Below are 23,589 nucleotides of genomic sequence, written 5' to 3'. Positions count from 1 at the left end.
TCCACTAATATCTTGTTGGAGACAGTATAATTGGTGTGGAGAAAGTCTATTTGCAAGTTTGAGGATGGATGTAGGCCTCCATCCCTAAAACTGAACCAAACTAAGATATCAAAAAAGTGAATGTTAAGAATAACACTTGAATCAAGAAGGGTATTTTAACATTTAAAATCAGATAGTCATGACACAAATACTAAACCAATTGCATTTTGTATATGGCTCTAATTATCTAAGTAAAAAATATAAAATTTAGTATAAATAAGACATGGAAATAAAATAAGACACAGAAAAACACAGTACCTGAAATGTTTACAAGTTTTAGAATATAAAATTCATTGAATTCGGGAATTTTATCTGGAAAAGCATGGAGAATGATTGGTTTTGCCTCTTCTCCATCCATGAAGTTAACAGTTTCTGAAGTTTCATAGAACTCCTGTCCAGGCTGCAAAGCAGAGTCATTCTGAAAGAGCTGCCAAGATACAGAAACACTACCAAAGCATCCTCGGTGCCTCAAAATCCTACAAAATAAATTAAAGAAAATTTATAAGTAGGGAATCTTACTCTAATGAGAGCTTCCTGTGTTATCAAGGAAACATATTTTTACTATCTATCATCTTTAAATAAACCAACCAGCTGGTTCTATGAGGCAAGCTATGAAGAATTTCATGGGAAGAGAAGAATGAGGTAGAACTTTAATAAAGAGAACCAGTCTTAAAAGTCTTGTCTTCAAAATCCAAACGGAAAGATAAATTCTAAGCTCCATCAAAAAAAATACTAAATGACAGTTGGAAAAAGTTTTCCAAAAGCAAAGTACAGGGTGGGGGTACTCACATATCATCTGAGAGAAGAGTTCCTGAAGATGTTCAATAATTCAAGTTTCTCAGTCTCAAAAAGGATTGAAGTTTGAATTAGAGGGGTGGGGAGAATAACTTCTGCTTACCAGCTAAAGTTATTTTTTTTTAAGATAACCGGCAACAGCATAAAAAAAGTTTACAACTCATTCAGACTGCCAACTTTGAAATTACTCAATTCTTAACCAATTTTTAAATTTTGAAGGAATATTTCAGAATTTCACATACTTAATGGTTTTATTTCATCCAATTTTAAACTTGCCTTATCTAAATATGCTTACCAAAATGCATTAGTCTTTCCTTCTTCCACTGCTTTGTCTATGGGCTCCAGAGAAAAAATGCCGTTTGGGTCATCATTAGCTTCAATAATTACTGTAGCTACCCCATATTGATATACTACTGTATCACCTAAAAGTGGAAATGACAAAATAACAAAGAAGTAGCTAACTTGTTATTAAATTTATGTTTTTAAATTAAGAAATTTTACAATTAAGTTGAAATTTTCAGCGAGAATTTCCTCACTGAAGGTCATACAATAAATGCAAAATACTGCTCCATATTTCCAAAGACGTTTACGTATACACACATATGTACAAACATACATACAAAGAGAGAGAAATGCCTAATTTCAAGATGAAACAGTTTCCATTTTGTTTTTTAGTTACAAGTCAACTATTTTATTGAAAAACACACTTTTCTTCACAAAAGGAATATAGCTTCAATAGCTTAATTAGAAATCAAAAACATAATTTCTTCTATTTTCAAATTTCTTAGGTGGATTATTTTATTTCATTAAAATAATAAAGGATTACCTGATAACATAAAATACTACTGTCTGTGTTCACTGGAATCACTGGCTTGAGCGTTTCCCTTTACATCTCTGCCTTCAGGCAGCAAAGTTTGATCTGGTTGTACATAGAGCAAAGCAATCTCCATGGTCTGGGCTTGATTCCTTTCTACTCCAGTTCTTTGCACAGCATATTGGCACTGTTACTGCCTACACATTAGGTCTCTTCTCATCACTTCCCTGTGGTGTCTATCTCTTCACCTTTACTCCAGCTGTTGCACAGGGGAGCAAAAGTCCTTCTCATCTTCACTCACCTAACTTATCATTCCTGAGAACCCAGCTCAAGCAACAACTCTTCCAGGAATTCTTCCTTGAATCCCCAGGTTAAGCTAAGTGCCTCTCCAGAGTGCTCCCATGGCACTTTGTTCTTTGTCAATCTATCATAACAATGATCATACTATATTGGGACACACACACACACACATACAGTCATACACACAATTTTACTATAAGCTCCTTGGACTAATGATTCTTATTCAATTCCATGCCCTAGAAAAATAGATGCTCAGTAACTGTTGTACAGAATTTATTTACTGCTGAACTGATGCAACTAACACTTTCAAAAACAGATATATACAACAACACCTACAGCTAAAATTACAGAAACAAATTATATATAGCAAATCAGTTCATCAAAAAAAATTATACAAATATACAACTGTACTCAACTTCACTTGATAATTCAATGGAAAAAAAGACATAAAAATAGCAAATCATTGTGTAGAAAATGCTGACAGTAAATAAAGAGCATATAATAAAATCTAACAAAAATGAATAAAAAATGATAAAACCTAATTTTGGCAGGGTTCTATTATCATGTGCATTTGTAATGCAACATGTCCTAGTGGTGCTGAAAATTCATTCTGTTTCTCTGCAAGATGAACTGGCAATATTTAACAAGGCCTTGAAGGATGGCCATATCCTTTGACCCAATATCAGAGCACATGCTCTAAATGATAAGTATCAGGATAAACAGCCACTGCCAGCACTAGGTCATGTCAGAAATGCTGCCTCTACAGTGTCCCATCATGGGTCCCACCAGTCCTTGATGTTTCAATATCATAAAGGAGGAAAGAAAAGGAGGAAAGAGCTAAGAAAGGATGCATTTAAAAATCACAAGTTCTAGGGATTTTTGTCATCTGAGCCTTCTTAACTAAAGTAATTGGATTCTCAAATGCCATCATTTCTGGAAAAATATTAAAGACAAATGCAGCAGCAGTATGAAGTAGCACACATACCTCAGGCCAGCAACCCAATCACACCTTGTGTTCTCCCTCCCTCTTTCTCTCAAAATCAAATGTTAATATATATTTTTTCCCAATGACATAGTTCACAAAATAAACTAAACCTCTTTTTCAAGCGTCAATTTCTAGCCAGCCACAGTGGCTCACGCCTATAATCCCAGCATCCTTGGGGTGCCCAGGCGGGCGGATTGCTTGAGGTCAGGAATTCTAGACCAGCCTGGCCAACATGACGAAACCCCATCTCTATTAAAAATACAAACATTAGCTGGGTGTGGTGGTGCCAGCCTGTAGTCCCAGCTACTGAGGAGGCTGAGGCAGGAGAATCGCTTGAACCTAGGAAGCAGGGGTTGCAGTGAGCTGAGATCACACCACTGCACTCCATCCTGGGCAACAGAGTGAGACTTCATCTCAAAAGAAAAAAAAAAGTCAATTCCCCTACTCTTTACAAAAGGTTCAGGATGTTTTGATTCATTCACTATTTAACCATATTGGTGTTTTTTTCCTAATGATAGTTTAACCACAGTGATATTTTTGAGACAAAAATGTTTACCAGAATCATATTAAGTTAATATACATCATCAAGAACTTATTTCTAGAGTAAATAAATTCTATTAAGATAATATCATTTTTCACACCTGTAATCCCAGCACTTTGTGAGGCTGAGGCGGGTGGATCACAGGGTCAAGAGATCAAGACTATCCTGGCTAACAGGATGAAAACCCGTCTCTACTAAAAATTAAAAAATTAGCTTGGCATAGTGGTGTGTGCCTGTAGTCCCAGCTACTCAGGAGGCTGAGGCAGGAGAATCACTTGAACCTGGGAGGCGGAGGCTGCAGTGAGCCAAGATTGCACCACTGCACTCCAGCCTGATGACAGAGCGAGACTCCATTAAAAACTACTACTACTAATAATAATGTCATTCCTTCATCGCTTTTCTGTATTTCACAGTAAAACTTTGTTTTCCACTTTTACTTCACTAAAATTATTTTTATCTGTAGCAACTCCTTTCATTTAAATTTTAGAACAACGATCAGATTCACCAAATGTTTTTTGTCTACGTAAGAGCTGACGATGGTTTTTGCAATTGTGAAACTGCCCTTGTGGGTTTATTCTACAAAGTCAAATTTTCCTCACAGGATAATAGTTTTTAGTTTTAACTTTTGTGTTTTCTTAGTTAAGCTATGTGAAAAATGAGAGACAGAGAAAGACAAAAGGAGAAAAAGAGAAAGGGGAATAGAAAGAGAGACAGCAGTGAAGAAAGTCAAGAAGATGGGGAGAATGAAAGACACAGCTAAAACAATAATTAAGAGATCTCTTTCTCTTCCTCAGTCTTTCAGTCCAAAAGGCACAAGGTGGAACACGACGTTGGCATTACACTGGGGGTGGCAGATAGGGCATCACGGAGCTGCGATGCAAACGTTAGAGCTCATGAGGGCATCTCTGTGGGAGAACACACGTATTTAGGTTGATAGGGCATCATGGCGACCCGATGCAAACGTTAGAGCTCATGAGGGCATCTCTGTGGGAGAACACACGTATTTAGGTTGATAGGGCATCATGGCGACCCGATGCAAACGTTAGAGCTCATGAGGGCATCTCTGTGGGAGAACACACGTATTTAGGTTGATAGGGCATCATGGCGACCCGATGCAAACGTTAGAGCTCATGAGGGCATCTCTGTGGGAGAACACACGTATTTAGGTTGATAGGGCATCATGGCGACCCGATGCAAACGTTAGAGCTCATGAGGGCATCTCTGTGGGAGAACACACGTATTTAGGTTGATAGGGCATCATGGCGACCCGATGCAAACGTTAGAGCTCATGAGGGCATCTCTGTGGGAGAACACACGTATTTAGGTTGATAGGGCATCATGGCGACCCGATGCAAACGTTAGAGCTCATGAGGGCATCTCTGTGGGAGAACACACGTATTTAGGTTGATAGGGCATCATGGCGACCCGATGCAAACGTTAGAGCTCATGAGGGCATCTCTATGGGAGAACACACACTAATGTATTTAGGGTGATAGCGCATCATGTCTTTAGCTTACTCTCAAAAGGTTCAAGGAAAAAAAAACTCCTGGTACTGTTAAAAGAATAAAATAAATATCAAGAGAAGCCATAGGCCTTTCCAATTTACAGAAAGTAGAGCCAAAACATTCTCAAATCCCAAAGAGTAGGGTGAAAACATCCTGTTTCATTTATAGTATGGAGAAGAAGGATGAACACATCTTTTTCCCTTGCAGATTGTCATTCATTTTGGCCATGGCTCCAGAGAATTATCAAACAGTTGAGGTTAGCTGCCTACAGAATTAAGCTTCCCAACCAAGTATGCCAGCACCCTGCTCCAAGGAAAATGCTACAGGATACCTATCCCTTAAGTCGCTGGGTGACTAGGCAATACCTAGAAAAGCCATATTCCCAAGGCCTGTTACTTTTAGCTGTAAGAATTCACTTACTTATATATCAGAATTTTCTATTTGTGCCATATTGTAAAGAAAATGTTAAAAAGGATGTCATAAAGTATATGAAATACATAAAGGTTCAACACATATATTCTTCACCCCATTTCTCAAGAAAGCAATGAAATAATTTTGCTCTTGAACTGTACAAATACAGTTAGGCCCTACTTGTCCTCATTATTGGACTATAGTGCTTAATTTCATCTTATTAAAGCACTGAGGCAGATATGCCACACAAAAAAGTATAATTTACTTACCTGTTGAATTAAAGAGGATTATATAAAAGGACTCATCCATTTCTGGGATACCATCTTCATTAACAAATATGGATATGCTCTGCTCTCTACTTCCAACCTCAAAAATGAGCATTTCTCCTTTTTCAACAGGAATGAAATCTCTCGCTCGTGCAGTAGCCTTCCCATCCATGGTAGCGTACTGGACCGTGCAAGTCACATCAACAGATCCATTTCTGAGAACTGTAAAGTTGGCAGTCTCACCTTCCTGAACCCTCACTACACGAGGTTCTGAAATATCGACAAAGAAAATACGTGAGCTTTTCTGATTCCACCACATATTTTCAGATCACATTGTGCTTCTCCCTGCCCTCCAAGAGAGACACCTTCTACTGTGTCTTTGCCAAAAAAATTAGCTCTGTTCCCAACTCTGACATGAGTCCCCTCTGATTACCATAACAGTCAATGGCCGTCCTCTTGCCTTAAGTCCTACAAAATCCATTATCTTCAACATCGAATTTGTCAGCAAATTGCATGCTATTTCAAATCCTCTGCCTACTATTTCATAAACCTCATTTCCAAGTTGAGGATGTAACTTCCTTGAGAACAGGCCCAGAGAGCTTATGTTTTATATTTGTAGCAGCAGTTACCAGAAGGTTGAACATAAGGTTAATTCATTAAGTACACATTAACTGAAGGTTAAGAATACAAATCAGGCTGGGCGCAGTGGCTCACGCCTGTAATCCCAGAACTTTGGGAGGCCGAGGCAGGCAGATCACAAGGTCAAGAGACCAAGACCTCCTGGCCAACATGGTGAAAACCTGTCTCTACTAAAAATACAAAAATTAGCTGGGAGTGGTGGTGCCAGCCTGTAGTCCCAGCTACTCAGGAAGCTGAGGCAGGAGAATCACTCGAACCCAGGAGGCAGAAGGTGCAGTGAGCCGAGATCACACCACTGCACTCCAGCCTGATGACAGAGCGATACTCCATCTCAAAAAAAAAAAAAAAAAAAAAAAAAAAAAAAAAAGACAGAAATAATACAAATCAATAAAATACAAAAGGCTACAAAATTCCTGCATTGGGTAAATTAATCCATATATAGCTGACAAAAAGGATTCAAGAAAGAGTTACACATCAACCATTTCATAAACAAAACCAAAAGATGCCTCAGGTGGCCAAAGACAGTTCTAAAGAAAGCGTTAAAGTGGCGAAATGAAGAAATTTTAATTAATATTTCCCTTAAATATTAGTTTAGTTATTATAGTACATGGCTATCCATTAGGCACAATACTCAGGTCCTTCTAATACATAATCTAGCCCTGAACCAGCTAGACTGTGTTATTTGAAGAAATCACATGGAGAAGTATTCTTTTCTGCACAAAAGAAAAAACATACCTAGAAATTTGAAATGGGGAAAAAGATAACAAAACAGTACTTATTTTTTTTTGCTTCAAAAAGTTTTGAAGTATTAGTTAAAACTTCAAACAAATTAAATAACAATGTAACTCGAATGAATTACAAAATCATCTTTAAACAAGCATCAATTGTGCTTTATTGAAAATGTTCAATAAAAAAATTGCTAAATATATGTATATAAATGTATGTATGCATGTGCATATATATGTGTGTGTGTGTATATATATATACTGTTTAATAAATATGTGAACTCATTCAAATAAGATAGCAATACCACCTGCAAAATAAATGGGGTCATCATTTCTTCTAATTCTCAGAGTTGCAGTTGTTCTATTTCCCACTTTAGCTCCTCCAGTGGCATTCAGTAAGAGAACGGTAAATTCTTCCATTTCTTCTGGAATCTTTGGAAAATGTTACATATTTTAAGTCAGGTGACTTATACACATAAATTACATTATATATTCTTAAATTATTGAGTATTTTTTTTTTAAAAAAGCACCATTAACACTACTATTATTCATTTCCTTTTCAGAGGCAGAACTTCCCCTAACATATTCAGGTAAGACTCAGACCCCCCAAACAATAATTTTCATGTGCATTCATACAAACAGCCATTTCATTTAGACTAACTATGAAATTTAATGGAAATATAGATATTTTGCCTTATATAAGCTAAAAACAGATATACCACAGAGGTCATATTATTTCTGCAGGAAAATGGGAAACATGTTGATTTTTAAGATGAAACATAAAAATAACTTTTTGAACACTTAGAGCAGTTTGTCATAGTAACTAAAGCTCAGCCAGCTCACAAAGGCCTCTTACAAACCTCACTGAAGTTTCACCTGCATGGGTCATAAAGGCCTCACTCCATGTCCTAACAAGATTTGATTCCCCACATTTCTGAGCCTACATGGATCCCCAGGTGGACACTGTTTCTTTTTCACGTCATCTCTGTGAACTGGTGCTCCCCTCCCCCTAAAACAGAAAGGTGTCAGAATTTTGTCTCTTGAGGAATGGGTCTGAGGGAAAGGGGACTGGTCTCCATAGCCGTTCTAAGTGTCACTCTCCTAGGAAAGGTTCACTCCCTGTTGTTACTAAGATCTTTCTCTTTACTATCAGTAAGAAGAAATGCCATGTTTGGTCCATGACTCATGTGACCCCGTGTCCTGATGCTGAGACTGCACCACAGGACACTTGATAGCTGACCTTGCCTTCAAAGGGACTAAATACAAGCCAAGGGCTTTGCCTCTCCAACTAAGAAGCCCTGATACTGGATACATGAGCAGTGTCACTGACCACTCTCAGTTCTAGAGTTCAACATGTCTTCAGGGGGACCAAAACGTAATACTGCTCTTTTGGCTTATGGTCAGACACTGTCACACCTGAGTTCTTTATCACAAACTTTTATCACAAAATACGTTACCAGATGTTTAATTATTTAATCAAAAATAATTATTGATCAACTACAACAAGTAAGGCAGAAAGTTATATGCAACATTTACCTCATCTGGAAGGGAGTAAATGGTAATATTTTTTGAAAATTCCTGATCTCCAAAGACAATAGTCCCTTGTACAGGAAATACATCTTGTGTAAAGTCTGGACTGACCAGCCATGATACACTAACATCACCAAAGTTGCCTCGATTTCTTACTACATCATAAACAGCTGTGAAATGGAAGCATACATAATATATATGAACACATACGAAACTTTAAAATGATGAGTAAAGAAATTTGTTAAATAAACAAACATAAAAACAAAACCTCTTTTTAGTAACTGCCAACTATTTGCTTAGCACAGTTTTTAAGGTACATATAAAAATATATTAGCCTGTTCCTCCCTCTGTAGCTATATAATTAATTAAATAAATGGACTCAATATCTTCTAGTTTGGGATTTTAGAAGTCAGTCGGAATGGGAAACAGAAGGATGATGAATTAGACACACCTATCATAAAGTCCCGTAAAAATATCTGCTAAAAGCAGTTACAGGAAGCTGCATGCTCAAGTGCGATTTCCTTACTCAGACAGACACTGCTCTAAAAATAAACTTTATAATTTCCTGTCAGCTCAATAGTTCCCTAGCAATAGTTCTTAGTTTTAAGGTTCTTCCTATTTGGATGGACTCATTCTTGAGTGTTTGAGTTGCACTGCATATGCTTAAATGGTATCGAAATATAACTGAAGTCATCAGTATCATCACAATACTATGTAAGAAATAAAAATCGTGGTCCTAAATATGATTCTAAAATATTCTGCACTATGTATAATTTCTAAGGCAGGGTGAGCAACTGTCAATAACTAGTTACTAAAAAAATTATATTTCTTCTTCAGTAAACAGAAATACAATAGAAGACACAGAATAAATTACCACTATAGATATCATCTCCTTTGCTTTCATTTATCATCACAATTAGACTATCAGAAACAAATTCTATAATCCCATGAGGATCATCATTGTTCAGAATCGTTATATTGACAATGGTGGCACTTCCCAACTTGCTTTCCCGGTCTCCATGGCTGCTGAGGACCACCCAGTAGTGTTCATCCAACTAAAATGAATGTGTCAAAGTATGGAAATTATAAAGTTGACATTTTCACAACAAATTAAAAAACATAAATATTCAAGATTATTAATATACTCAAATTTTCAGAAGCATATAACTCACTGAAAGGACAAAAGAGGTGATATTATTTCTTTTAAAATTAACATTCTCCTATCAATTAAGAGAGACACCAGAAATACGTATACATTGTCCAAAAAGAGAAAAAGAGAAACAATGATACTACTCTAAAATGGTAAGAAAAGTGGATGTTATCACTGATGATCTAGTCATTTAAACTTACAAAAGTGAATAAAACTAAATTAATTTGAGAGTTACACATGTATTGCTGAGTAAGCATAACGGAACTATACCTGGTTCCATTAATATGAAACTCGAATTTCTTTTTTTCAACAAAGTAATGCTATAGCAAAATTTCTTCAGTTTAAAACCACATCATTAAAAGTTCAGTCAATACATATTACCTAAAGGAAGCCTTAACATGAATAAAGCTAAAAGGAGATGAAAACTGATCACACACTGAAAGTCTAAGACTGTTTGTTATTTCTTTATGTGGGGCAAAAATACACCATTCTAATTTGAATGAGTCTTCATTTTTTAATCTTTTGTTAAAAATTTTCCAAATCTATGTACTTCTCAATCTTTTCTTGCCCACCTCTTTTCTGTCTCTTTGCAATGTTCAAAATACTTATATTCATAATATACCAAATACTATCAATCTTACAGAGAAACAGAAAGAAAAAATAAAATCCCATACCTCTGGTATCCCATCCAATCTTGCTAGCAAGGTGATCACTATCTCCCTTTCTCCAGGTTTAAATTCTAGTACTCCCGTGTTTCCATAGAATTCATTGCTATCTCTTGGCTCTACTCGGTAGTGTAGAAACTGCTTAACAAGGGACCCCCTCGATCGGATGATGTGGAGCTCTACAGATTCTCCTTCCTTGAAAAAAAATCCACAAAAGTTCAAACCCTTTGAGATCATTCTTCTAAAATTGTGAGCACAGAATAAATGGAAGTTTTTTTCATACTTACTTTTATAACATAGGGTCCTCTGGAAGCAGGAGAAAATTCAAAAACTCCCCCAGGGTCATCATTTTCCAAAATAATTAGGTCACAGCTAGTATATCCAGATTTCAGCACTTGGTTTTCCACGTTAACCCTAGAGAAGTCAGAGGGAAAAATAGCACCTGCTACTTCCAGTTTTACTTCTGAATTTTGCAGGCTTTTAAGGCAATATTTGCAACTCTTCAGGATTAAGAAAAGGAAGGCTATGAGGAATTAGACCTTAAGTGAATTTACGTGTGTTGAAATCATTTAAGATCAAAACAGTTTTACTCCTAACAGTTATGAAAGAACTTCTATTTCTGAATTCATTACAGCTTTTTTATTTGATAAAAAGCAAACACTACATATGTACACCAAGAATACTGTAACCAAATGTCATCAATATATTTTATTTAAATAAAGTATCAAAATTTGCAGATTTGATTCCAGTTTTAGACAAATTTAATTTGTAACACGTAGTTAGAAGATACCTTAAAACAAAATTATGTTTCAATTTTACATACACTTGAATTTATTTTTAAAACTCATTACATAAGATCATACTAACTGAATAGAGCACACAATAGCTGGATAACTAAATGGACTAAAGCAAGCCACGTTGATAAAAAATAAACACAATTGTAATTACATCCTAGGAATATGTTGTGGCTTCAACTGTCTTCTATTCTCCTTAATTTTCAACCTGTGCTTTTTTCTTTTAGTATAAAAGAAAATGTAGGGAATATAAGAAAAAAAGAATAGAATAGATCTGAGATGCATGACATGTTATACCAATTCCTATGTATCTCCAAAAGAACATATTAAAACAATATGTTTTTTAAATTTCTGGTTTTAACATTCAGAGCATAATTAGAATGATCAAAGGGACTTGGACTGCAAGATTCTGAGAGTTAAAAAGCCAGCAGGCTCTTAAGAATTATCAATCCTGGCCGGGCGCGGTGGCTCAAGCCTGTAATCCCAGCACTTTGGGAGGCTGAGACGGGTGGATCACGAGGTCAGGAGATCGAGACCATCCTGGCGAACACCGTGAAACCCCGTCTCTACTAAAAAATACAAAAAACTAGCCGGGCGAGGTGGCGGGCGCCTGTAGTCCCAGCTACTCGGGAGGCTGAGGCAGGAGAATGGCGTAAACCTGGGAGGCGGAGCTTGCAGTGAGCTGAGATCCGGCCACTGCACTCCAGCCCGGGCTACAGAGCGAGACTCTGTCTCAAAAAAAAAAAAAAAAAAAAAAAAAAGAATTATCAATCCTGCAAGCTGCTCTAAACCTTGCCAAATGTCACATCCTATTGAACCAAAAATATATTCATGCTCAGACCGCAAATCACAATGAAACCACAATTCATAAGTAGAAATATGTAGAAGAAAAGCTCACTTCCTATTTAACAGAGAATCTGAATTGACATCCTTCCCTAGTTTTTAGAAATCTGATAATATCTAGCATGCTAGTGACCACAGAAGAGAGAGAGTCTAAATAATAGGAGAGTTATTTTATACTGTTAAAACAGTCTTATGATTTTCATAGCAAATTTATCCACCGTTTATATCAATATCCTCATTAATTAAAAGTTATTATATCCATATAAGCTAGGAAACAAAAAACTGGCTCAGAATGCAAAATATAAAAATCCATTCTGAACATTAAATAAATTTATTTTTAAACTTTCTTAAAATATGCCACTGTTACGTGAAATGTAAATTCTGAAAAGTTCTGTATACGACTCTGAGATATAAGCAAGAAATTGCTTAGATGCACTCAGAAAACCAATGGAACCGTTCAGTTAATTGATTGCTAATTCTCTGTTAAACAATCTACAAGATTCATAAAATATGTTGGGTAAAAATTTCAGAAGTACAGCACAATAATTGTTCTTGACGTTATGTGTACCTACAAGGAAAGTTAAAAAGTTTAAGTTCTTCTTAATGTCATTACACTAATTCTCAAATTTCAAAATATTTTAAGTGCATTCACAGTGCAAAACTCTTAGGACCAAAAATAAATAAACACCTTTGTGTAAGCTCCCCTTATCATTAGAAAATGAAACTGCACACAAAGCATGCACAGCCAGGTGGACAGGCAAAATTTCCCAAGACCTGTAATCATGCAGAACAGCAGCCTTGTCCAAAAACAATCACTTGCAAAACAAAATACTGAATCACCAAAAACAAGGTATTATTTTGTACACTTACCCAAAATACACGACAAACCTTTCAGTTTCTACCCTGTCAACACAGAAAAAAGTGTGGGAGGGGGAAAACAGGAGGCAGGACACCATTTGCCAAAATCTCACTAATACTGCGAGAAACTTAGAATGGCAAGGGAAAAATAAAGCTAAAGAAAGGTTTCCTTTTTTTCCCAAGAGCTAGTAATGCTGGTTTTATGGGAACTCTGCACCCTGGATTCTTCGCTATTGACAAATGCTAGCAAGAGCTTCAGCAGTTCCCACTTATGGAAGATGACCCCATGGCCAGCAAGCTTGTCAAGACCCATTCAAAACATTCCTTTCCAGGCCTCCTCCAAGGCGCTTGTGCCTGCCAAGCACTGTACAGGCTCACAAACCGCAGCAGCTGAACAAATTTCTTTCAGCCCTGCTTATAATTACTTAGTAGCTTTAATTAGGTTTTTAAAATATAAAAACCTCTCAGATCTAAAGCCAGTTATTCTTTGAGTTAGAAAAAACAAAACTGTGTAACTAGAGAAATCTATACCTATATCATTTGCACAGCAATATACTAAAGAAGCCATATCATTATATCTTTTAATTACGTCAAATATTACTTAAATACAACTTTTATCAGGAAACCAAAACACTTTTCCAAATCTGCAGTGTATTCCATTTTCAAACAGCCTTGAAAGCACATGTCAAATGTAGAGCCCTATAGCTTCATTTTCAAAATCAAATGCACCATTTATAAATATAGGGTTATATACCACATATACCAAAATTTTTCTGAAATAAACTGGCATAATGAAATTGTTTGTGATCTGAGGAAAACTAAATAGAATATTTTTAACCAGCATGTTATTTGAAAGCACCACAGGTTTTTTAGTACCAGGGCAACTTTTGTCTATATTGAGTTGAAATAGAGAATCTGAACTCGGATTTGACATTGAGAGAAAATTACAAACTGTTATCACAATAAACTGTTAACTATTTTTATTGCAATATTGTATTGTGATTTATTGTAATCACACTTGCTAGCATTCATTTATTCTTTCACTCAAGTTTCATTAAAACTGCAAAACTAAGAGGGAGTTTTTCATAAAATATGGTATCTAGATTTTATTTAACTAAATGTCCTTGAACATTCAAATGTAATTTGCTCATTCTTGTTCACACACAAATGAGATAATACAAGTATGCACCAATTATTAATCAAATTAAAACATTTTAATATATATATGAACTAACTTCCTCTATTTGAAAAGACCCAATAATTTCTGAAATTTTCTACCTCATGATTTGTACTTCCTTATGTACTATTTTTACCCATAGGAGAAAGAAAAAGAAGAACAAAATAAACCCTTAAAAATTATACTTAATTTCAAATGTTACCTAAGATTTTAAAATGAATAGTTTGAAATAATATAAAGAATAGTCACTATCAATTTGCAGATGGATAATCGAAATCATTCTTTAAACATTTAGTTGAGAGTAGAAACTGTCAACTAAGCTAACAAAGTTTGTATGGATTCCTACAGCATTGGTTTATCATCACTGTTTCTGTTTCTTTAGTTGTTTTCAAGATTGTCCACTGAATGCTTACACCTTACTTAAGGAAAAAAAAATTTTTTTTTAATTTCCAATTTACACTGCATTATATTTTACTGATTTTTTTATCGTATGAAACACCTTTTCTTAAGAAAAGGTCTGAAACATACATTAAAACCATAAGTCATCTAGACTCTGTGTGTGTGTGTGTGTTGTAAATTGGTTTTTGCTTTTTGGTTTTTTTGTTTGCTTGGTATTTTGGTTGTTGTTTTGTTTTACTCTTTATGTAAGAAAGGAAGTAAACACAATGTGGTTTTGAAAGAAAGCAAAAGGAACAGTGGACATTCAATAATTTGCTGCCTACATTCTATACTTTTCTTTCACATAAAAATAAAAATCAGTTACTCATCAGATTTTTAAAAATGTGTTTAGACAAAACACCTACAAAGAGAAATCTATAAGACACTGATATAGAGACATCCAGGGATTATATAAAATAATTTTTACTACTTTAGTCTTGAATAATGTAACACAAAATGTCCCTTGAATTTATCTGTGAATTTTATTGTTTCTAAACATGAATTGCACAAAACCCTCCAAAAGTCACAGTAACCTTCTCTAATATGAATCAACTTTCATATAAAGAGACTTGTGTCAGGGATAAGACTGATCCTAATTTTTTAAAATTATGAGGTCATTAAACACAGTATTTTATATATTTAGAAAGGATTTTCTGAACTACTGAAAAAAAAACTCTTTGAGAGATTGTGAAATTTTCTTAATATAAATTACCCACTGAGAAAAGCTAAATCGATTCTTATTAATTATTACTGAAGAGGATCTCTTAATTTTGTGCAATTTTTGATTCTCTGGAAAATAATCATATAATTAATGTTTAAGATCCATGTAAAAAAGAGAATTTTATTATATGAAGATTAATGCTTTCTTTTTACTCACAAGCTCTAGTCCTCTCTTCTGTTGAACATAAAGCCAGCAGAACTGTTTGCTTAACCTAACGTTTTAGATTTAGATTTGTGCCTTTTTTAAAAATATAACAACATATTAGCTATGTTTCATATTTATCTGATACCTTCCATAAATTCTCTCTGCAGTGCTTCTTCACAATGAATAGCAGGGTAAAAATTCACTGAAACATATAATTATACTCATAGTCTAATCAGAAGCCATCAACAAATAACAGAACAGTCTGAAGGCCAGTATAACACTATTTACTTGATTTTTCTTTTTTACTTTATATAGAAAAAAAGAATAAAACAAAAATCAAAGTTATTGAAGAGAACTCAAACATAAATATTACTAAACATTTGGTTGTTTTGTTCTTACCTGTCTAGAGAAAGTGTTACAGTTTCATTCATTTCCGGTATGTCATCACCTTTGACAGTAATGTTGATTGTTGTGTCACTTTGCCCAGATAAAAACAAAACAGAGCCATTAAAGGGACCTATATCATCTGGGGTCACTGCTTTTGAATTAAAGCCAGAGGGCTTCAAGCTCCAGTAGACAGTAGCCTGGCCATCAGTTCCATCCCGATGTAAGGGAATGTATACCTTATAAAAATAAAAGAACAGAACAACTTCTTCTAAAATGTATGTTCAGAAATTATATAAGCTTTGGTATTGCTATTAGTTTGTACATATATTATTGTGTGAACATATGTATTCTATATAGAGAAGTGAACTATTAAATGCATTAAAACACAACCAAACAATCCTCTAAGCACGAAAATAACTTTAAATATATTTTTATTAATTTTTGCTAACCAAATTTATATACAAAACACCCCTCACCCAAAAATGTGTCTAATCTGAGTTTTCTTGATAAAAGACAAATATTTTAAAACTCAAAGAATTGTGAAAAACATAGAGCTATCTTGCTAAAGAATAAATTTCCATTAGAGGTTCTCTGAAGATAGAATTAACTTACCATCACAATATAAACTGAAAAATAAACTTCAGTGATTAAAACTGGAAAATTATGTCATATAAAATACATCCTAAGTGATGGGGGCAAAATTTTAAAAAAAATGTTTCTAACCAGTAGGATAAATACCATAGAAATAAAATCAGATATTTTTATCATGACTCTGGGTTACCTTGAGCAAGTTACTTAACCTCTCTGATCCTAATTTTCTCATGTGAAATAAAGCTAATGATTTCCTATTTTGCAAGTTTGCAGTGAGGATTACAAATTGTTTAATTAAGTAAAGTATCTAGAACAGTGCCTCTCTACAGTATAAGTCAAATAAATGGAAGCTATTATAATAATTCTGAAACAAATTTTATTTGGTGGTTTCATTCAAGGGGAGTACACTTTAAAAATATATAATAAAAGCATCACTATAGATCATGATGAAGTTTTTTCAAAGGAAGAATATAAAGGAATATTTAATGGTTAGATTACGCTATTCCTTTTATGCTCCTAAAAGAGGAGTATGCTGTTTTATTTTTTCTTTGCCCTTTAAGCTCATCTTGGGAAAAAAATGATTAATTTTCACCATTAATCATTCTGCTACTTCACCTAACAATGGTCATAACCTGAGACTAGTGAGCAAAGATTCTTAGGGAAGACAAAAGAAGTAACAGAGGGCTGGGACCCTGAATCACCTTGAGGGAGTGGGCATCATCCAGGCTGTATCTGAAACAAACAAAGGAAAACTCCTAGTTTTTCTGCTGTTTCCCAAGAGGGGAAGAATGCAGGTCCAAGGAGCCCAAAACTTCCTAAAAGCTAATTTTTCTTAAGGGAAAAATATGAAATGGTAAATTTACAGCTATCTAAGATAAATAAAAGCAATCCATTCCTTAAGAGCAAACTAAATGCTTTCCTGTTTTTAGAAGTGTATTCAGAAAAACATGAAAAATCAAAACCATCTTGAAAAATGAAACGTCTCTGTCCATTTATAGATGTTAATATACAATGGAAATTGAGGTCACCATATTTTAACATAAGGCTTTGATAACGAAAACAACTCTCCTGCTTTCAGATCTAAACCTCAACTCAGTTTAAATCAAATTTAAGTGTGGGGGATTTGGAGAAGGTCTTGGACAAACTATGACTCAGGAAATGGTAAGGCTAAAGGAAGAGCCCTCCCTAAGAGAGAAATTCAACCAGGGCATGGTTGAAGGGGAGGGATGGTGTGCTCTGCATGTGAAATTTTTATATGTCTATATGCAAAAATTTACATATATTGTATATATAAAGTACAAAATTCTTAAGATTTAGCATTCCACAGCTTTACCACCATCATCTCCATCATCAAGCATAAGACCCAAGCTGGCCACCTCACTCCAACCCAAACATATGGAATGCTCAGAAATGAAGTAGGTCAAGCACACCTGTGGTGCCATGTCTTGGCCATTAAGAAAAAAAAAAAAAAGAAAGAAAAGGTTTATACGCCAGGCACCATGCCTCACGTGTGTAATCCCATCACGTGGGGAGGCCGAGGGAGGTTGACTACTTGAGTTCAGGAGTTGGGTACTAAACTGGGCAACATGACGAAACCCCCATCTTTACTAAAAATAATAATAATAAAACAAATAGCCAGGAGTGGTGGCACACATCTGTAGTCCCAGCTACTCAGGAGGCAGAGGTTGCACTGAGCTGAGATCACGCCACTACACTCCAGCCTGGATGACACAGTAAAATCCTCTCTCAAAAAAAAAACAAAAAAAACTTTATGTTTGGCTACCACTGTAGTATCAAATGTCATAGAACTGTCTGAAAGCTGTCAAATCAAAATATCCTACACTCACTGTGAGCAATTAATTCTAATTTCATTCTATCTAATAATGTAAAACATGATGGGAAAATCACGTAATCATCAGTTACCTATTTCAAATGACATACTGAAACTTTCTTGTACACGGTGAAGCTGTTTAAGATCTGTTAACCCTATATGCTGATCCTATTTTTAAAACAATGTTATGCTGATCCTATTTTAAAAATAGTGTTGGTACATTACTTCATATTCATTAGCCCCCATCAGTAAGAAAGAGCCTACTTACCACTTCAGCAGCAAAATCTTCTGGTTCATGCAAAATAATTGGAAGATTGCTAAGAAGGCCAATTTCTCCATTTGCAATGGCTGGAGTAACCAGTAAAGAAATATTGCAGATTTCCCCAAATCTAGGGCTTATGGGCGGGATTGGGGGAATTATGTTCAACAACTCCACAGTTTCCAACTATAATAAACAAAAACACAAAAAAAGTAATAAGAATTGATAGAATAGAAATGTTTTTAAAAAGCATAACAGCATGGGGCGACAAAGTAAGCATAGGTAGAGGTCACCAATAACTTGGCAATTTTATTCTCCTCCTCCCTCATTCACCATCCCTTTTCAATCTCCTTCCCTGGCCTCTGGAGCTCTTTCTGCCCCTCAATTATTATTCTCCAGGGGTCTCCCTAAACTCTTTATCTTATAATTTTATGCCTGCTCCTTAATAATCTCTGCATCTCTCCCTCTAATTCCAAATCATTATAGCCAACTGCCACCAGACATCATATAAATGTCACACAAACACCTTACATATACAATATCCAAAACAGAAATCACTGTCCCTGTTCCAGGCTCCTTCACTAGTATCATCGCCAGTGCCACCACCTGCTTTTCCTCCTTGCCACCTACATCCAACTACCTTGACCTTAAAGCCAAATATCAGTCGTCCACATCTCCTTCCTGTCGTCCACTGACCCAGACTTCTAATCATCCCCCATTTCCCTTCTCCTCCAGACAAAATTCAGTATCAGAAGACCACTCACAACTCCATTTATAACTTCATGCTTCTTTACATTTAAAGAACTGCAATGTATAACATATAGTATCCCTGTAGTTATACACTTTACATATTGCTGGTTTATCATCATTTGATGCATTCCAGATTTTTACTTCCCAACAGGTCTGTAGAACTCTTATGGGTCTGTGTCCTTTTCAGCATTTTCCCAATACATGACATAGGCTTGACATAGACTTGAAACTGCAGCGGCTTCACAATAAATACTTGTTAATTCCTCCCTTCTACACAATCTGAGCTCTATAAGAATTCTGATAAATCACAAACATTCAACGTTTTCAATATTCTAACTTTTCAAAATCTAACTTCTCAAAGGACACAGTGTTCACTTCAAGAGTGCAGGAATAGGTAATCATTACAGGACTACAAAAACCATAGGGATTTTAAATATTAAAATAAAATGCAATTTTTAACTTAATAAAACATGTCTCTCCCACTCTTTAAAGCCCTCTGTTAGGCTTTATAATATTGAAATGATGACACTAAGTAACCACCAGTAGAACTGTGATTTAAATTGATTTTCCACACGTGGACAGGACTGGTACTGATTTCCCTCCTACTTTGTGATGAATAGTACATGTTAACGAATAAAAGTAAATGTCTTTTTTAAATGTCACACATTTTGCTTTAAAAAAATCACATACAGGAGAAAGACATAAATAATTTTGGTTTTGGTAAATACTCATTCGAAAAAAGAAAAAAATTAGATTGATCAATTTTGTCAAGTATTGGCATACAGATGAAGTCACATAAAATAAAACATGATTTTTAGTATACTGCATTTACTTTGCAATGTAAATTAAATGTAAAGATAAAGTCATGCAACTGTCATTCTTTCTAGAGAAAAGGAATATATACACACATATATATTATCTTACAAAATAGCACAAAGTTAAATAAAATACATATATTTGAATGGTATATAAATATAAGGGTGTGTATTGTTATAAGGCAAAGATATTTCTAAAATACACTGGTCATGTATGACCAAGCACATGTTTGTGAATGAACATTCTCATTGCTGTATATTCAAAAAGAGCTAAACGGATAACACTGTGTTAAGTATCAAGAAAAAATCAATATATTTTTACTCAAAACTTTCTAAAAAGAAAGAAATATATAAGTCATATTTCCCTATACTTATCAAAAATGTTATACAATTAATCTTACATATAGTATTTTTGACAAATTAGAAAGAAAATATAGACGGTTATGAAATGAACTGATGGAAAATAAAATGTTAATTGTACATGGCTTATTTCCTAGCCTATAAGCCTTTTTTTGTCTGGGTTCCATCTGCTAAATCAAACTGCTCTATTCATTCATAAAGAATCGTTCTTTACTTTCAAATAGTTTTCCACTGGGACAGCACATTAGTAACCCCATGCTTGCCAAAAGCTGCACCTCAGACTAATGTATTTAGCTGAGAGGGTTACTAAAGAATGAGGAGCAACTAAAGAATTCTCCTTTCTTTAGTTTCATTCAACTTTGCTTGCAGAGGCTGAGGCTTCCTATTCTTGAGTTGCTCATCCATTACGTACTATGAAAACTACACAACCCTCTTATTCCAACCAGCCTTCCAGAACCTACAACTGTTTTGAACCTCAATGACTTATGTCAGTGACTAATAATGCCTTTTTCCCCCTAAGCAAGTGTTAAATTAACTGCACCGTAAGACCTATGTTTTTTAACTATATAGAGAGATACATAAAGAATTGAGTCTGAAATTAGTGGTGCAACTTTCTAATCCAGGATCACCAAAAATCAGATATTAATTACATCCTTCTGCAACTTTTTCTTCGTTTTCAAGTGTTATCAAAAATTAATTCTGTCATTTTATATAGAATACAGAGGCAGAGTAGCTAGTATAATATCTGACTCGTACGAAGGATGTATTTATACAAGAATTCTCTGCAGCTACTTGGACAGAAATATTGGACTTTTTCAAAAGATTAAAAGTTTAACATAGAGGATACTGATATTGGTACAGATTTTTTATATATATTAGCACAGTTTTTACTGTCTCTATTCATAGTAAAAACTACTTTTGAGGCATTATGAGAAAAGAAATTAGAAAGCTAAAATAACAAAAACATTCTCTCTAACTCCAGAACAACGTTTCTGCATCATCAATTCTCAAAACTTTTTATCACATCACCGCAACTATTCCACATATGCCAGAATGCCCAGGCCTCCATGAAAGCAAAAGCAACTGCGTAAAATCTTGGCTTCATTCCACTTGTTTTAATAATCTGGTTCTTGTATGAGTTATAGATGATGCCAGACTGGAGACAAACAAAAGGGAGAACACTAGGCACCAAAACATTCCAAAAAATCCTTGAACATATACTTATGAGAATGTTCTGAAACCCTGAAGCCTGAGGACACTGACAGCACAGAAGACAAACAAGTGCTGACATCAAAAAAATTCCATTAAATTCTGAAACTCAACAAATTGTATCCCAGACAGTCTTGAAACTTCAGAAATGCTACTGTAAGTGTGAACTGGTAAAATCAGTATGCATTTCCATATTAATAAAATCAATGTTTAAAAGCAAACAAATTATGTCATGTTTTTGTATAAAGCCAGAGGGTTTTTTTGGTTTTGTTTTTTAGTTTCTAAATATAGCTCTAAATGTGTTCTGGTGGCAGCATTCTAGTTGTTTTAACTTAATGCTCACAAGGGCCCAAGTCATGTGCATGGCCATTTGCATGGCCATTTGCAGTATTTCACTTCACAGATCCAGACTCCCTGGCATCCACAAGCCACAGGACAAACCAGACACAATTGTGAATAGAGCCATCTTCCCCGTCTTTCCACTCCAAGAAAAATCCAAGGGTCCTCCAGAGAGTGAGTTATCCTCACAAGTAGAAGCACGCATCACATGAAAATTTTCCCACTTGGAGGAGATGCAAGAAAACAAAAATTAATAATAATAAAGGTGAAGATCAGGATCTACTGCCATTAGTGCAGGGCTCTGGGGAAGATGGCAAATGCCTCCCTCTGTGTAGATATATTACAAAAAGGTGTCACCTACATACTGACAAATCCTACATCCCCACAACAGGTTAGCCACTAAGCCCCTTGGACAAGAGTTCTCGAAAAATGCACTAACAGCACAAGTATGCCTGGAGGCTCAGCTTAAAAAAAGGCGGGAGTCTTCAAAATGAAAACAGTCACCCTACCAAGTGCTGACACAGTCTTACAAAATTCAGAACACCAACAAACAGTTGTAAAAAGCTTTCAGAGACAAAGATCGAGTTATCTAAAAGATAAATCATTTCCTTCCCTTCAAATTTCTCATCTGCAACTCTGGAAGCTTAACAACAATTCCTTTCAAGTTCTGAAGAAGAAATTATTTTAATCTAGAAATTTCTACCAAGCCAAACTATCAATATGAGTATAAAATTTCACATTTCAGGTGCTCAAAGACTCAAAAAGTTTACTTTACATATATAATTTCAACACATGTGTTTGAGGGTAGATATAGTACAATAAAACTACAACATAATCCCAGAAGGAAAAGGCAAGAGATTAAGAAAATTCAGGAGTTCAGTAAAAAGCATCCCAGACAACAGATATAAAACAAGCATAGAAAGCAGTTAGTTTAGCTAAACTCAACATTCAACACGCACAGGAAGATAGCAGCAAGGTCTCAAAAATATAGTGAAGATAACATATAGAAAAGGGACAATCAGAAACTCCAGAGAAAGGAATAATAAATCCATCATAAAAGAAAATCTAGACAAAATATGAAACATACTTAAATGTGGTAAGATTCAAAGAAATTAGTGAAATAGAATATTTCATTTGCTATATACTTCAGTTGGCAAAATGTATGGCAACATAAGATTTTAGCTCTTTCCTTGTCAGTCCATTCACACTATCTGATTCTGTATTTAATTGGTTTACATAATAAGCACTCTTTATTGATTTTGGAATTTAAGTGTCAAGCAATCAACACATGGAAAACAACAACAGTATCATAAATGAGTGCAGATATTTTACACTTTGGCCATAAAAATAATATTTTGGTTAGCAGAAGAAATGAAATATGTAAAATGGAAGGATATGTTATGGGGACTTTACTAAACAGTTGAAGGTACAGAGATTCTACCTAGACAAAGAAATTGATTTTTTAGTATATTATTTAAAAGTATTTATAAAATTTTTCTTGGGCCAGGAGCGGTGGCTTACACCTATAATCCCAGCACTTTAGGAGGCCCAGGCGGGTGGATTATCTGAGGTCAGGAGTTCAAGACCAGCCTGGCCAACATGGCAAAACCCCATCTGTACTAAAAACACAAAAATTAGTCAGCTGAGTGTGGTGGCAGGCACCTGTAATCCCAGCTACTCGGGAGGCTAAGGCAGGAAAATCGCTTGA

At 35.1% G+C, this 23,589-nt stretch overlaps 1 protein-coding gene across 1 annotated transcript in view; it reads right to left on the bottom strand.

Annotated features, from left to right (window-relative positions):
• ADGRV1 (adhesion G protein-coupled receptor V1) overlaps positions 1 to 23,589 on the bottom strand; it is a 594,013-nt gene that overhangs the window by 508,627 nt on the left and 61,797 nt on the right. Inside the window, exons 10-19 of the mRNA XM_015140403.3 lie at positions 18,418 to 18,594; positions 15,740 to 15,963; positions 10,653 to 10,779; positions 10,375 to 10,560; positions 9,425 to 9,605; positions 8,557 to 8,720; positions 7,329 to 7,452; positions 5,660 to 5,926; positions 1,130 to 1,256; positions 298 to 515 (exon numbers count right to left, since the gene is read on the bottom strand). Of these exons, the coding sequence (XP_014995889.3) occupies positions 298 to 515; positions 1,130 to 1,256; positions 5,660 to 5,926; positions 7,329 to 7,452; positions 8,557 to 8,720; positions 9,425 to 9,605; positions 10,375 to 10,560; positions 10,653 to 10,779; positions 15,740 to 15,963; positions 18,418 to 18,594 (1,795 nt within the window). The remainder of the gene's footprint in view (positions 1 to 297; positions 516 to 1,129; positions 1,257 to 5,659; positions 5,927 to 7,328; positions 7,453 to 8,556; positions 8,721 to 9,424; positions 9,606 to 10,374; positions 10,561 to 10,652; positions 10,780 to 15,739; positions 15,964 to 18,417; positions 18,595 to 23,589) is intronic.

This window comes from Macaca mulatta, chromosome 6 (genome assembly GCF_049350105.2).
Source record: "Macaca mulatta isolate MMU2019108-1 chromosome 6, T2T-MMU8v2.0, whole genome shotgun sequence".
In the NCBI taxonomy this organism is placed as follows: domain Eukaryota; kingdom Metazoa; phylum Chordata; class Mammalia; order Primates; family Cercopithecidae; genus Macaca; species Macaca mulatta.
Note: the sequence above shows the minus strand (reverse complement) of the source record. Positions and strands in the feature narration are given on the sequence as shown.